This window comes from Erythrolamprus reginae, chromosome 6 (genome assembly GCF_031021105.1).
Source record: "Erythrolamprus reginae isolate rEryReg1 chromosome 6, rEryReg1.hap1, whole genome shotgun sequence".
NCBI lineage: Eukaryota > Metazoa > Chordata > Lepidosauria > Squamata > Dipsadidae > Erythrolamprus > Erythrolamprus reginae.
The window spans coordinates 24,129,769-24,145,806 of NC_091955.1; the positions used below are offsets into that span (position 1 = coordinate 24,129,769).

At 41.7% G+C, this 16,038-nt stretch overlaps 1 protein-coding gene across 1 annotated transcript in view; it reads right to left on the bottom strand.

The window, feature by feature from the left end:
* The window catches only part of MAPK12 (mitogen-activated protein kinase 12), a 64,004-nt gene extending 56,470 nt beyond the window's left edge, over nucleotides 1-7,534 (bottom strand). The window contains exons 1-2 of the mRNA XM_070755415.1: nucleotides 7,323-7,534; nucleotides 767-896 (exon numbers count right to left, since the gene is read on the bottom strand). Coding sequence (XP_070611516.1) covers nucleotides 767-896; nucleotides 7,323-7,438 — 246 coding nt within the window. The 5' untranslated portion in view covers nucleotides 7,439-7,534. The remainder of the gene's footprint in view (nucleotides 1-766; nucleotides 897-7,322) is intronic.
* Between the last annotated feature and the right edge of the window lie 8,504 nt (nucleotides 7,535-16,038).

Below are 16,038 nucleotides of genomic sequence, written 5' to 3' on the forward strand. Positions count from 1 at the left end.
GACTGAAAGAGATTAAAGCTGGAAGAATAACAACTTTTAGGAGTTAGAAACACAAAAAATGTGTTGCCTAAACAGGTATTTATTTATTATTATTTATTTATTAATCAGATTTGTATGCCGCCCCTCTCTGCAGACTCGGGACGGCTCACAGCAATAATAATATAATGTAAACAAATCTAATATTTAAGTTAATTTAAAACCCCAATTTAGAAACCAATCATACATACTAGCATACCATACATAAAATTTTATAAGCCTAGGGGGAGGGAAAGTATCAATTCCCCCATGCCTGACGACAGAGGTGGGTTTTAAGGAGCTTACGAAAGGCTAGGAGGGTGGGGGCAACTCTGATATCTGGGGGGAGTTGGTTCCAAAGGGTCAGGGCTGCCACAGAGAAGGCTCTTCCCCTGGGTCCCGCCAAACAACATTGTTTAGTTGACGGAACTTAATTTTATTGATGACTTTTATTTGGGATTGTTCTGTTAAATCTATCCCAGGTTTGGGCTCAGAACTAAAGCTTAATAGCATTCTCATGGCCACACTTGGGGGGAAAGGAATTTTGTTTATGAAGTGCTAAACTAGAGTTGTTAAGCACTGCTTCTGTATCTTATGAGTCATGAATAGCAAAACTGATCATTTAGAAGAAATAGCAAAAACAACTATTTAGATGTTAGTCCATGTGAACTAGTTCCTGTTAGGCTGCAAAATCAGAATGTAAGGATTTTCTGAACTGTGGAACAGAAGGTTCGTTAGAGGACGTACTCACATTTTCATGCTTCATGTGCTTCAGAAGGCGCAGTTCCCGATAGGCTCTTTTGGCAAAAAGCTCTGATTGAAATGGGCGGTACAACTTCTTGATAGCCACCTTGCTTCCACTTTTTTGGTCAATAGCTGAACTTAACAGAGACAGGAAGAACTGAATTAGATGTAAATAAAAAAGACATGTGGAGTTGCCAAGCCAAAAAAGCTGCTGTATTTATATATAAAAAAATCAGCTCCTATCTTTAATTGTGCTACAAGGGTGTCTATAAGTTAACAAGGATTTATTTTTATTTATTTATTAGGTTTGTATACCGGCCCTCTCCGTAGACTCGGGGTGGCTCACAGCAATAATAAAAACAATGTACAACAAATCTAATATTTAAAAATATTTTAAAACCCCTTATTTAAAAAGCAAGACACACACACAAACATACCATGCATAAACTATATAGGCCTGGGGGAGATGTCTCAGTTCCCCCATGCGTGACGGCAGAGGTGGGTTTTAAGAAGTTTACGAAAGGCAAGGAGGGTGGGGACAATCCTAATCTCCGGGAGGAGCTGGTTCCAGAGGGTCGAGGCTGCCACAGAGAAGGCTCTTCCCCTGGGTCCCGCCAGACGACATTGTTTAGTCGACGGGACCCGGAGAAGGCCAACTCTGTGGGATCTAACTGGTTGCTGGGATTCGTGCAGCAGAAGGCGGTCCCGGTGATATTCTGGTCCGATGCCATGAAGGGCTTTATAGGTCATAACCAACACTTTGAATTGTGACCGGAAACTGATCGGCAACCAATGCAGACTGCGGAGTGAGGGTGAACATGGACATACTTAGGGAAGCCCATGATTGCTCTCGCAGCTGCATTCTGCACGATCTGAAGTTTCCAAACACTTTTCAAAGGTAGCCCCATGTAGAGAGCGTTAAGCCCCATGGTTGTTCAAAGGAGGTTACCCATTCTTCACTGACTGGAGGCTCATTCCTTGTACCACCAACACAGTAACTACATGATCCTACCTTAATAAGGAACTACCCCAGTGATGGCGAACCTTTTTTTCCTTGGATGCTGAAAGAACATGCGCATGTGCTATTGTGCATGCATGAGTGCCTACACCCATAATTCAATGCCTGGGAAGGACAAAAACAGCTTCGCCCAACCCCTGGAGGATCTCTGGAGGCTGGAAACAGCCTGTTTCCCAACTTCTGGTGGGTCCAGTAGGCTTGTGTTTCACACTTCCTAGGCTCCAAAGGCTTCCCTGGAGCTGGGAGAGGGTAAAAACGCCCTCCCTCCTCCCCCCGGAGGCTCTCTGGAAGCCAAAAACTCCTTCCCAGAGCCTCTCTGCGAGCCAAAAATCAGCTGGCTGCACACACATGCACGTTGGAGCTGAGCTAGGGCACCAACTCATGTGCCAGCAGATATGGCTCCACGTGCCATCTGTGGCACCCGTGCCATAGGTTCACCATCACTGAATTAGCCTATTTAATAGAGGTTTTTCAGTCTGAGAGGTTTATTGTAACAAGAAACCTAAGAAACTGCTCAAGTTACATTGTTTCTCTAACTGACACTGATTCATTGACACCTCTTCTCCATTACCTTTTAAGAGGAGCTGTTCTGCATGAGAAACAGATACTTTACCAAAAAACTAAAAACTCACCTCAGCAGAGTGTAATTATTTAATACAATGTTTTATGTAACGGAGACCGACCTGTGTATGTATGCCTAATATGTATATCAATAACATGTCTTGTTATTTACTGGGAGTCATATTCCACTCCAATCCAAAAGGTTGAAGCGACTTAGATTCACTTCTATGTTAACCCCAACACCTGAGGAAAAGCCAAACATAACAAGAGTTGCCACGATGCAAAAAGGATGTTGAGAAAGAGGGCAGAGAAGAGCAACAAAGATGATTAGGGGACTAGAGGCTAAAACATGTGAAGAAAGGTTGCAGGAACTGGGTATGTCTAGTTTAATGAAAAGAAGGACCAGGGGAGACATGATAGCAGTGTTCCAATATCTCAGGGGTTGCCACAAAGAAGTCAACCTATTCTCCAAACACCTGAGGGTAGAAGAAGAAACAATGAGTGGAAACTAAACAAGGAGAGAAACAACTTAGAGCTAAGGAGAAATTTCCTGTCAGTTAGAACAATTAACCGGTGGAACAGCTTTCCTCCAAAAGTTGTGAATGCTCCTACACTGAAAGTTTTTAAGAAGATGTTGGACAACCATTTGTCTGAAGCAATGTAGGGTTTCCTGCCTAAGCAGGGGTTGGACTAGAAGACTTCCAAGTGCCCTTCCAACTCTGTTGTTGTTGATTATCATCATCATCATCATCATCATCATCATGGTTACACATCCTCTTCCACTTCCATGGCCATGCTCTGATGTGTTCTGAAAAGCCAATGGAATTTGAGGCAGTTATGGGACTTTTGTTCCCAAAGCATAGGCAACATGGCCTTGGGAATGATATTCCTTAGGGGGCTGGGGTTACTCTTTATATGGGTCTTATTGGACAGGAAGCAGCCACCGGAAGAAAAACCATGTCCTAAGCCATGTGGAGTATTAATGGAAAATACCTTGATTTGCCCTCAGAAGGAAACCGATAATCAATAGTTCTCACAAGACATGTTACGTAAGAGACTCTACATGTTATCATCAATACGGGAACTATGCTCTGGACCAACTGAATCTACCAAGATGGTTTCAAGGATGTCCCATATAAGGCATTTTGCATTATTTCAAACAGGTACGAGAAAGGTGTGAGTGATTGTAAGCAGGACCTTCTCATTCACAAGACTGAAGCTACCCTGTTTCCCCAAAAATAACGCTGCATCAATCAGATTTAAAACACATCCAACACGGTAGCAGTACATAATGGTACGGTAGTAGTAAGAAATTCTTGATAGGATTCAGTTTGTCTGGTTATGCTGGTTTGTGATGACAACTACTGTACAGTATATAATAAACGTTCATTTTTTTTGTTCAGCAATAAATGTGAATTTTTCTTCACTGAAAAAAAATAAGACATCCCCTGAAAATAAGACGTAGCACATCTTTGGGAGCAAAAATTAATATAAGACGCCGTCTTATTTTCGGGGAAACAGGATAGTGCACCAGATATAACCATGCAGGAGTCCACACAATCTAAATGTTCTTCAAGGAGTTTGAAAACATTTTCAGAAGGTTAAATGTCTTCATAGCTTATAGGACATGGATATACTGTATTGAAAATTATGGATTTCTGAAGCTGCAGGCAGCTACTTCAATTTTGCTTATTTAGATTCACCTTTTTGGGCCAAATGTTCTTGTCCATAGCAGGATTTCGGCGGGAGGAATTAAGAGATACAACAACTGTCTACATATAAAGAATAAAAAGAATCACATCTTTGACAGGTATTCAAATTCTATGGCCCAAAATGTAACATGTCCAGCAAGGTGGAGAGTTTGGTAAATCCAGTTAACATAGGTAATTTATTTATTTTATTTATTTATTTTGATTTTTATACCGCCCTTCTCCTTAGACTCAGGGCGGCTTACAACATATTAGCAATAGCACTTTTCAACCGAGCCAGCCTATTGCCCCCATAATCCGGGTCCTCATTTTACCCACCTCGGAAGGATGGAAGGCTGAGTCAACCTTGAGCCGGTGATGAGATTTGAACCGCTGACCTACAGATCTACAATCAGCTTCAATGGCCTGCAGTACAGCACTCTACCTGCTGCGCCATCCTAGCTTGTAATAGTAATACTTAGTGCTTGTACAGATTTATTCCATCTGTGTGATATTCTACCCAATGTATTAATAACTATAGGTATAACAGTTTTACTTTTTTCATAATTACTAATTATAATTGCTTATGTCTATCCAATGTCTATTATCCTCACTATTTCAAAGATTATTCTTTTCAAGTATTGCTATTACACAACATTGCTTCACATTGCTCAATTTTGCTTCTTTTGACTTTGACTATACAGTAGTCCCTCACCTATCGCTGGTGTTACGTTCCAGACCCGGCCGCGATAGGTGAAATCCGCGATGGGGAATTTATCGACTGATAGTACTTATTTAAGTATTTATATTGTAATTGTTTGGTAAGTTTTCATTGTTTTAAGTGTTTATAAACCCTTCCCACACAGTACTGTATTTATTTTAGATACAGTATTTAAATACAGTACAGTATTTACAATTTTAGATATTTTTTTTTAAAAAAACGTGCCGATCGAGTTCCGCGGGCTGTTTAAATCTGCCGATCGACTTCCTCAGAAACCCACAAACCAGCGAAGATCCGCGAATGATTTTTCTCATTAATATTTCTTGAAAACCCGCGATGAAGTGAAGCCGCAGTAGGTGAAGCGCGGTATAGCGAGGGACTACTGTATACTGGAAACTGGAAAGTTTAAAGGAGCCAAATATTTTTTCCAATTAATCTCATTCAGAATACCTTTTTCCACATAAATTCACTTCCATTTAGTTTACCCAATGAATAAATTGCACAAAATGAATCAGATATATCCATCTGGCCAGATCATAAGGCTACCCTGAAAGGAAAAAGCTGGACAAGCTCCATAGTAAGTGAAGATGAAGTCAAGATTCCAACATTTTAGGTTCCAAAATCTGTCAGAATTATAACTGGTCACAGGAGTGAATTTTTGTCAATGCATTCAAAATGCCAATTACATCAACCATCATCCGGGCACATGCCAGAGGAAGTAAAACATAATTATTTCCTAATTCCATTTGAGATCTGGGAACAACAGAAAAGAAGAAACCAGTAATTGACACATGGAAATAATAGAATGAAGCATTAAAAGGGAAGGGAAATACGAAGAAGGGACAGGATGTAATATGATGTAATGGACACACTTCATAGTGTTTGGCAGTAATATAGAAGCAGTTTGCAATTGTCTTTTCCAGAATTGCTTTTTCAACTTCCCAGGCTACCCTGTATCTATAGAATCTCCTGGTGGCCTCCCATCCATAAAAACAGGTCAATTTGTTTTTTGTCAGATCCTCCAAAGTTGGCTGAACGTTGCCTATAAATTATTGGAATTGGGCTTCCAACAGAACACTTGGATTTCTGTTTATTTGGCTTCTGGTTTTGATCACTCACAACAAAACATTCAGAATAATGGAAGAACAGAGTTGAAAGGGACCTTGGAAGACTTCTAGTCCAACTCAGCCAAGAAACCCTATACCAGTGATGGCGGAACAACTTGCCTCCAGAACTTGCGGGTGCACCAACATTGGAGGTTTTTAAAGAAGTCATTGGACATTTTAAAGAAGACACTTTTTGGCACCAAGTGCCCAAACCGGCTTGCAATGTGATTTCGTGCATCGGAGCACCAGAAACCCAAGACCTGTTGGGTGATGCGCATGCACATGGTAGCCACCTGGTCTTCGGGTTTCTGGCGCTCTGACATGAGTGAAGACCAGCTGGCATACATGCATACAATACAGCAAGCATGTATCGGAGACCAGAAGAACAGCTGGTGATGGCATGCATGCCCAAAGAGAGCTCTGTGTGCCACCTCTGAGACCTGTGCCATAGGTTTGCCATCACAGCCTCATACCATTTCAGACAAATGGCTGTCCAATGTCTTCTTTAAAAACTTCCTGTGTTGGTGTGCACCCACAATTTCTGGAAGCAAGTTGTTCCACCGATTAACTCTTCTATTGGGAAATTTCTCCTTAGTTCTATCTAGGTTCTGTCCTTGATTAATTCATTGAAACAGCATAGACTTTAAAAGGCTGAGTCATTTCCAGTTAGTAAAAATGGCATGTATTGCGAGAGAACATTGGGGGGTGGGGAGGAATAAATATTTCCCCTTTACAAAAACCAGCCACATTTTTGTTGTTGTTGCAAAATTATAATTTACTACCACCCAGCGTTGTTTCAGGATTTTCCCCTCTCCCAAAGATCGCTAACCCTCTTTTTCTACCCCAAAACAACGCAGTAACTTTTCTCTCGCTTCCCTCCGCGTTTTCCATACAACCTAGTGGGAAAAGAGCAGAATTAAGAAATTTCAACCTTCAAAGCCATCCGAAGTCCTGCAAACGCCACGGAAGAGCGCGCGCTGCATTCACACGACACGTTATTTTTTAAAAAAAACCAAACCCCTCAATCTGGCATTCTAACTTAATGAACGATATTGTTCATTGTTGGTTACTGGAGGCTTTCTCCTCGCGTTAAGGGCTGATGCCAAGTGAGAGGAAACCCGAGAGAAAACCGAGCGTATCGTGTGAATAGGTCCAACCGCAGCTCTGCCAAAGAAAATGCGCTGAGGCTGGCATTTCGCGCGGCCGCCTCAGGCTACCGGTTCTAGTTACCGGCAAAACAGGAGTGTGTGTGTGTGTCTGTCTGGGGCGAAACAGGCGCGTGTGTATGTGTTTGTCTGTCTATCTCTGTGTGGCGAAACAGACGTGTGTGTAAGAAACTGTGCGAAGAGGCCATTGTTCCCTTGCTGGACGGTGCCGGACTTAACGCTCCGGAGCTGCAGCACCGCGCTTCCTTCGAAGCTCTTTCCTCGCAACCATGAGGCGCCCGGTGTGCCTCGGCGACCACTTACCAGACGGCGCCGTAGGCTCCGGAGCCCACCGCCTGCAACTCTCGGTAGCGCTCCCTCACTTCCCAGACGGTCTTGGTGATGTCCTGGCGGTAGAAGCCTTTCCTGGGGGCGGTCATCGCGGCCTCGCGCTCTCTCTCTCTCTCCTCCCTCAGATTCCCCACCAAGGAGAGTGGGAGGACCCCCCTCCCCCCCAAAAAAAACCTGTGGGGACGTCAGCCGGGGAAAAGGAGCCGCTGCTGATGCCTTGGCGCGCGCAGGGCCTTTTGTGCGGCAGCGCGCGCGCGCGCCTCACCTCTTGCGGGGTCTACAGAACTGGGTCCCGGCGCGCCACACACACACACCCGCCCTTGCCCGCTCCTATTCGCTTTCCCCGGGTGGAGGAGGAGAGCCGTGCGGCGGTCTCTTGGCTACGCCGAAAAGCCACGTGCGCGCGCTCCCCGCCCTTCCTTCCGCGCTTATTTTTTGTGAGGTGATGTTGGGGGAGAAACCCCGCGGGATGGACGGCGCCGGGCCCTCTTTCTGGCTCCGGAATGGCTTAACTCTCGCCTCCCCGTTGTTAGGAAATGCCGCCTTGGCTTTGCCAAGTTTTCAAGCAAGATGGGATCTATGGTGGAAAGCAGCTGCTTAGAACATAATGGAACAAAAAATGAGGGAGGTGTCTTTTTGGCGGGCGGGGCAGCCTTGGCATCCTCTCTCTAGCTGCTGAAAACGGAAGGCATTATTTCTTCATAATTAACTGTGCTTTATGTCCTAACATGAGCACGCCCCATTAAAAACAACAACAAAAAACCTTTCCTCCAAACCTAGCCTGCCCACAGATAGGGTCTCTGCAGGTTTATTTGATTTATTTTATCATTTATTTTATTAGACTTACAAGCCGCCCAACTTCAAAATGGACTCTGGGCGGCTCAATATATAACATCCAAATGATATTAAAAACCTATAAAAACAGTTCAAAAACAATAACAATGAAAACCATGCATACCATTTATGGGATTACTCGCTCTCGGCCTCACCATTTCCTAACTTAAGTATTTCCATTTCTAGGTCTATTATAATTTCAAGCAGGAGGTTACAATCTGCAGGTTACTTGGTGCAAGTAAAGCTGGCAGCAAGGAAGTTAGTGCAATTCCGTTTCCCCCTTTGTGCAGCATGCCAAGGCCCATAAACTTAAAGGCCATGTATGGTATGTTCCTTTTGTGCCTTGGTGCAACCCTGTTCTCCAGGACTTGTAAGCCGGATGTGATGCAAAGCTAAGTAGGGGAGGAAGATGTGTTGGATATGTTTGATGCTTTGAGTTATTTGTAAAAATAATAAAGATGGAATACAAATACATAAATAAACCCTAAGCACAGTAGGACAGACAGTAAACCAAATTTCCAATTTGTAGAAACTTCCTTGGGTGAGATCCTTTCAACCTCAGGGTTAAGTTCTAGTCCACCATCACATTTAACTGGAATGAAGCAGGTTGATATACAGTACTAGAGTTGTCAACCTGATCCTACGCAGCTTCTGCTCAGGCAATCTCACACTACTCACAAGAGCCTACAAAACTTTTGCCAGACCCATCCTAGACTACTGCTCATCTGTCTGGAACCCATACCACATCTCAGACATCAACACCCAAAGATATTTCACCAGAAGAGCCCTTCACTCCTCCACTCGAAACAGAATATCCTACGAAAATAGACTAACAATCCTGGGCCTAGAAAGCCTAGAACTACGGCGCCTAAAACACGATTTGAGTATTGCCCACAAGATCATATGCTGCAACGTCCTACCGGTCAATGACTACTTCAGCTTCAACCGCAACGACACAAGCACGCAACAGATTCAAACTTAATAGGAACCGCTCCAAACTTGACTGTAAAAAATATGATTTCAGCAATCGAGTTATTGAAGCGTGGAACACATTGCCGGACTCAATTGTGTCAACCCCTAACCCCCAACATTTCTCCCTTAGACTCTCTACGATTGACCTCTCCAGCTTCCTAAGAGGCCAGTAAGGGGCGTACATAAGTGCACTGGTGTGCCTTTCGTCCCCTGTCCAATTGTCTTTCCTTTCTCTCACTTATCATATATATTTTCTTTCTTTCATATATCCTCTCCTCTAAGTTCACTTTACCCCTATATATATTACTACATGTCTATTTTTCTTCCTATGTATTTGTGTATTGGACAAATGAATAAATAAAATAAAAATAAATAAATAATGTACTGTGCAATTGTATAAATTCAGTCAACAGTAAATTTAGATTTGTTCTTAAACTGCCCTGAGATTATCTAAAGCGGAACCAGCCCTCTTGATCCATTATGTTATCCAAAACCAAAACAAAGATGGCAAGGTTGATTTTGTGTCAAGTTGATGTCAGCTCTAAGCAGCCACAGAGATTTTTGTCTGATGATCTGTCCCCAAACTGATCCTTCAACTTTCTCAATGAAGCATTCCTTGCTGTGGAAGATCTTTGAGGAAACCTCTTTTAGTCTATACTGGAGAAGAAAAAAATCTGACAGCGCTTTTTCTTTCCAACAGATTCAGTGAAAAGTATTTAAGCTTTTGTGAACTACAGCTTTTTCATCAGAAACAGTCCTAGATTGATGTGAGGCGAAGTGGATGGTGGTGACAGAGAAGGGTTTATGCAGATAAATCCCACTGAGATGGTCTGAAACTCTTTGAGGTATGTGACTTCAGCAATCTCTTGCTTAGTGATGGAATTAAAATGCTAGTTTTCCCAAATAGTCATATTGAGGTTTGCTATAGAATGTCCTAGGACCATGATGGCGAACCTATAGCATGCGTGTCACAGGTGGCACGCAGAGCCATATTGGAGGGCATGCACATGCTGGTCAGCTGATTTTCAGCCTTGGGAAAGGTTGTTTCACCCTCTGGATGCTTCACGGAAGCTTCCCTGAAGTTCTGGAGACAAAAAAAATCACCCAATGGACAAACCAGAAGTTGTTGTTGTTGTTGTTGTTGTTATTATTATTATTATTATTATTATTATTATTAATTAGATTTGTATGCTGCCCCTCTCCGTAGACTCGGGGTGGCTCACAACAACAATAAAACAATGTACAACAAATCTAATAATTAAAAAATCACTAAAAACCCCTTATTAAGAGGCAAAAACATACACACAAACATACCATGCATAAACTGTATAGGCCCGGGGGAGATGTCTCAATTCCCGCATGCCTGATGGCAGAGATGGGTTTTAAGGAGTTTACGAAAGGCAAGGAGGGTGGGGGCAGTTCTAGTCTCCGGGGGGAGCTGGTTCCAGAGGGTCGGGGCTGCCACAGAGAAGGCTCTTCCCCTGGGTCCCGCCAAACGACATTGTTTAGTCGACGGGACCCGGAGAAGGCCAACTCTGTGACGTAACCGGTCGCTGGAATTTGTGCGGCAGAAGGCGGTCCCGGAGATATTCTGCTCTGATGCCATGAAGGGCTTTATAGGTCACAACCAACACTTTGAATTGTGACCGGAAACATGAAAAAAATGCCCAAACAGGCAAACTGGAAGTCCAGAAAAACACACTTCCGGTTTGGCATTGTGGTGTTTATTGCACTACATAGAGTTCAGGGAAACTTCCTGAAGCCCTGGAGTGTAAAAAACAGCACAGCGTCAAACTGGAAATGTTTTTTCCCGAACATCCGGTTTGCCTGTTTCGGCATTTTTTTCATGTACCAGGCTTCAGCAAGGCCTGTGCGCATGTGCAGGGGGCAATGTGGAAATGGGTTTTGTGCATGTGTGTAGGGGAGGGGAGGGGTGTGGGCTCATGCACACTTGTTAACACATCCACACAGCCCCTTTTGGCACGTGAACCAAAAAAGGTTCGCAATCACTGTCCTAGGAAGTTGAAATGCTGTTCTGTTCTAAGATTTGTGATGTACTCTGTTGCCCTTTTCATAAGGGAGGTTAATTGGAGGTTTTTGAGATTACCACAGAAGAGCATGTGGGCAAAAATATGTTCTACCCATGATTGATTTCTTGGCTGGGAAGCTCAATTAGACATGATAGCCAAACAAAAAATCAAGAAGAAGAACAAGGATCTCCAAGGGTGTCTGTAGTATGTGGTCAAAAAAGTCATGATGGGATTGAAGCTGTGCCTTTTAAAATGTGCATCGCTCATGAAAAAATAGAGCTTCAATTGCAACTTTGTGGTTGCCATATCAACTCTGGACTATATCCCTAAGGGTTTATGATAATATAAGTTGAATTTAGCATTTGCTAGTTTTCATTTATTTACAGTTTATCAGTCTTGTCTCTATTATCTCTATAAAAAGTTGAGATATAGATTATAAATAGAAACTATACATCATGTTAATTACCCAAAGTGTGTTCTCCAGCCTAGAGTTCTTACAGTGTAACATCTTATTGGTTTGACTTTTCCTAAACATGATAACTTAAAGGGGGAAAGGCTAGGGTCTCTCTTATTCTCCCCCAGTGGGTTTTTAAGAATGAAGCTTAGAGATAACACACACACAAATACTAGATATTGCCAAAAACTCCTTTGCACACCTTACCTGGAGTGATTCCTTTACCAAGAAGAAAACTGTTTGTGCATGTTATACTTAATCCACAGGAAGCTTGCTTGTGAGGTGCAAAACACCAAACCAAAGCAAGGAAACCCAAAATTAATCCCCCTGCTGGAATCTCAGCTGATGATCCATCAAGGATTTCTATTACAGTATGGCTGCTGTGACTATCCGTGTCAAGTTTGACTTCAGTGCTTCAAGTGGACAGTTCTATCTCTGATGGATAGAAAGGTTGTCATACAAGTACTGGCAATATCTATTTCCTATTTTACCTAGTCTAGGCTTATATGCCAGCACTAGTTACAGAGCAATAAATAGAAGACCTATAACAATCCTGCCTGAGTACAGCAGGTGCACAAAAAATATGAGCAAACAACCTACTTTAGTAGAATAATTCTTTGGCATGATTTTCAAAAGTGTATTGCTTCTATTTGTTACCAGATTTTGAGCAACATTATAGCAGTGGGAGCATCTGATCAATGTTATTGAGGCTGGGAAGATAAATTAGACTGGAAGCTGAAAGCCCTGTTTTCTACAGTATATTGTTACAATACATTGAAAACGACCTTGGCCAGGGGTTAAGTTTGATTGCAGCCTTTTTCCCCTCTAGCCAATGTTGTACTTCAAGATACACATCTAGTGGGCTGAGAAATCTGAGGAATATAGACAATAGGAAAGCAAGAGATGGAGATAACAGAAATACAAAATAAAATCTGCGTGGGAGCACCTTCCATCTGTAGTCTGCAATATTTCTTTGGCAGAGATGATCTGTATTTTGCTGCATAGTTTTAGATCAGGGATATATTGAACGAACTGCCCATTTCTGGTTAAATGATGAGAAGATACATGTATGCATATGTACATATACATATACATATACATACATACATTGCCCAGGTCCGCCTGGTGCACCAGTTGCGGCCCTATTTGGACAGGGAGTCACTGCCCACAGTCGCTCATGCCCTCATCACCTCGAGGTTCGATTACTGCAATGCTCTCTACATGGGGCTACCTTTGAAAAGTGTTCGGAAACTTCAGATCATGCAGAACGCGGCCGCAAGAGCCATCGTGGGGCTTCCTAGATTCGCCCACGTTTCTGCAACACTCTGTGGCCTGCATTGGCTACCGATCAGTTTCCGGTCACAGTTCAAAGTGTTGGTTATGACCTTTAAAGCCCTGCATGGCATTGGACCATAGTACCTCCGGAACCGCCTGCTACCGCACGAATCCCAGCGACCGATAAGGTCCCACAGAGTTGGCCTTTTCCGGGTCCCGTCGACCAAACAATGTCGTTTGGCGGGCCCCAGGGGAAGAACCTTGTCTGTGGCAGCCCCGGCCCTCTGGAATCAACTCCCCCTGGAGATTAGAACTGCCCCCACACTCCTTGTCTTTCGTAAATTACTCAAGACCCATCTATACCGCCAGGCATGGGGGAGTTGAGACACCTTTCCCCCAGGCTTTTTTTATATTTATGTTTGGGTATGTATATGTTGTTTGCTTTTTTAAATATGATAGGGTTTTATGTGCTTTTTAATATTAGATTTGTTTTCCCTGGAATATTGTTTTTATTATTGTTGTGAGCCGCCCCGAGTCTTCGGAGAGGGGCGGCATACAAATCTAATAAATTGAATTGAATTGAATACTGTATATGTCTTTATATAGATGATAGAGATTGATGATTGATGATAGCTAGCTAGATGGATAGATAGAACAGAATAGAATTAATAGAATCGGATTGAATTGAATTTTTTATTGGCCAAGTGTGATTAGACACACAAGGAATTTGTTTTTGGTGTACATAAGGAGAATAAATACATTCATCAAGAATAAAAAGGTATCACAAACACTTAGTGATAGTCAAGCTTACTAATAAGCTATCAAATCGTACTAGGAAATAAATAAAAACAATATAAATTGGAAAATACAAGCAACATGATTATAGTCATAAGTGGGAAGAGGTAGGCATTAGGAAGGGCGAGAAGGATAATAGTAATACAGTCTTAGTAAATTATTTGACAGTATTGTGGAAATTAGTTGTTAAGCAGAGTGATGGCAAAAAGTGTACTTATGTCTAGTTGTTTTGGTGTGCAGTGCTCTATAGCATCATTTTAAGGTCAAAAGTTGAAACAATTTGTGTCCACAGCCCTCTTTTTGACTTGTGCAGTTTACAGGTCCTCTCTAGAAGGCAGGTAAGTAGCAATTATTTTTTCTGCGGATCTAATTTGTCTTTTACTAGTATCATGTATATAAATAGTATATCTTTGTATACCACCAATATGTAAGTGACAAAACAAATAAAAATGAAAATAAATAAATATCCTCTGAAGTCTGTGTCGGTCTTGTTGGGTTGCAGAACCAAACCTGACAGTTATAGAGGTGCAGATGACAGACTCAGTGATTCCTCTGTATCAGAACTGTATCAGCAAACTCTTTGGGCAGTTTGAGCTTCCTGACTTGGCACATAAAGAATATTCTTTGTTGTATTTTCTTGATGACATTTTTGATGTTAGGTGTCCATTTTAAGTCTTAAGACAAGATAGGACTTAGAAACATGAAGGACGCTATTGTTGATACTGTGTTGTCTAGTACTGTTTGAGGTGATAGAATGGGAGCTAGGCAGACAGACGGACAATTAGATACATATGTTATAAATGTCTTCTAAGAAGATATATATATTTCCAGTCCTTGTGTGACAGAAAGAATGACCAAATTTGTTGTACTTTCCAGTACTGTATTAGGATGTCTTTTAATAGTGAATTGTTTTCTGCATCCTTCTTCCCCATTATTTCTGGGATGCTATAACCTGCCAACTGAAGTTATTATTGTGTTAAGTCCAATGCAGTTAGTTGTCTCTGAGTGACATTTGCAATACTCCTTAGTTTTTATGTTTACCCAAATCTCTTTACTGTATAAGGATAATAACCTTGAAGGACAAGGATCACATACAGTATCCAAACAGAGTGAAATATTCGACCAAGAGGTTTTTCATATTTCAGAGTTAGTCTTTGCTTTTCTTGCATTTATTCACCTTTGAAATTTATCAAAAAATATGAAAAGCTGACACATGAAAAAGGATTGCTCATTATAATCCAAGAAAAGATGTGGAGAAATGGATTTAAATTGCAGGAAGACCTTGAAGGGAGCAGATTGATTGTGGACCAATGGTGGTTGGATTCAATTTACTGGTTTTGTCAGTAGAGTTGTTAGGGATATTTTAATTTGGATTTTTGCATGGATGTCACATTTGACGAGTTAGCCTACACAACTTCTTCCAACAATATGGCTCTGTGGAAGATCTAATTTCACATGAAAAATGATTTTTGTGAACATTGTCCTCCTACTTCTCTAAACTGTCACCATAATCCAGAGCCAACAATGATTAACTATGAAAGCAAACTTCCCTTTTGCATTTTGTCTATTAATTTATTTAAAGAACAGTTGCAGTTCTTTATTGGTATATATTTTACATGTGGATGATTACTGTCCACTGAATGCAGGGAACATGGCAGGAATATTAGGAGATTTGGACATTTAAAAGAAGGCATGTCAAGAAGGCATTACTGGCTGAACGATTCAAGCCACCCCCTTTATAATCTGCATTCTGCATACCATGGGAGAGGATTAGGAAGTTGAATATTTTAAGATATCTGATTTTACATCTGTATGAATCTTTCAGCTGTTTGTGTGCTGCTGCAATATACTAACTGCAGTAGACTGCTATTACTCTGAATGAATTAGATCAGGTTTGAGGGTTCTACAAATCAATTATATTTTAATATTATATCAGAAGTAGCAATAATAAAAGTGCACTTTGCTGCACTCACTGTATAATTGAACAGTGTGATTTTGCCGGAATAATTTCTGTTTAATAACCTTGACCAATTTTCTAAACAAGACTGGGTCAGTGTGCCTAGACAGAATAAATCTGTGAGCAATTAATCGTTGACACCTTGTGGAACATGGTAGAACCATGCCTTCAAATCCTACCAAGACATAAAACAGTTTAGACTTGTTTTCTTGTGAGTTCACTTTAGAAGCGTTTCAAAAATGGCACGCTGTGTAGACACTTCATGGTCCTGCCTGGCTTTGATGAAGATGCTGAGTTTTCCCTTTCTGAGAGTCTTCTTCCTCTTTTTGCTCTCATTGTTATCAAAAACAAAAGCTTTCTCACTGTGCAACA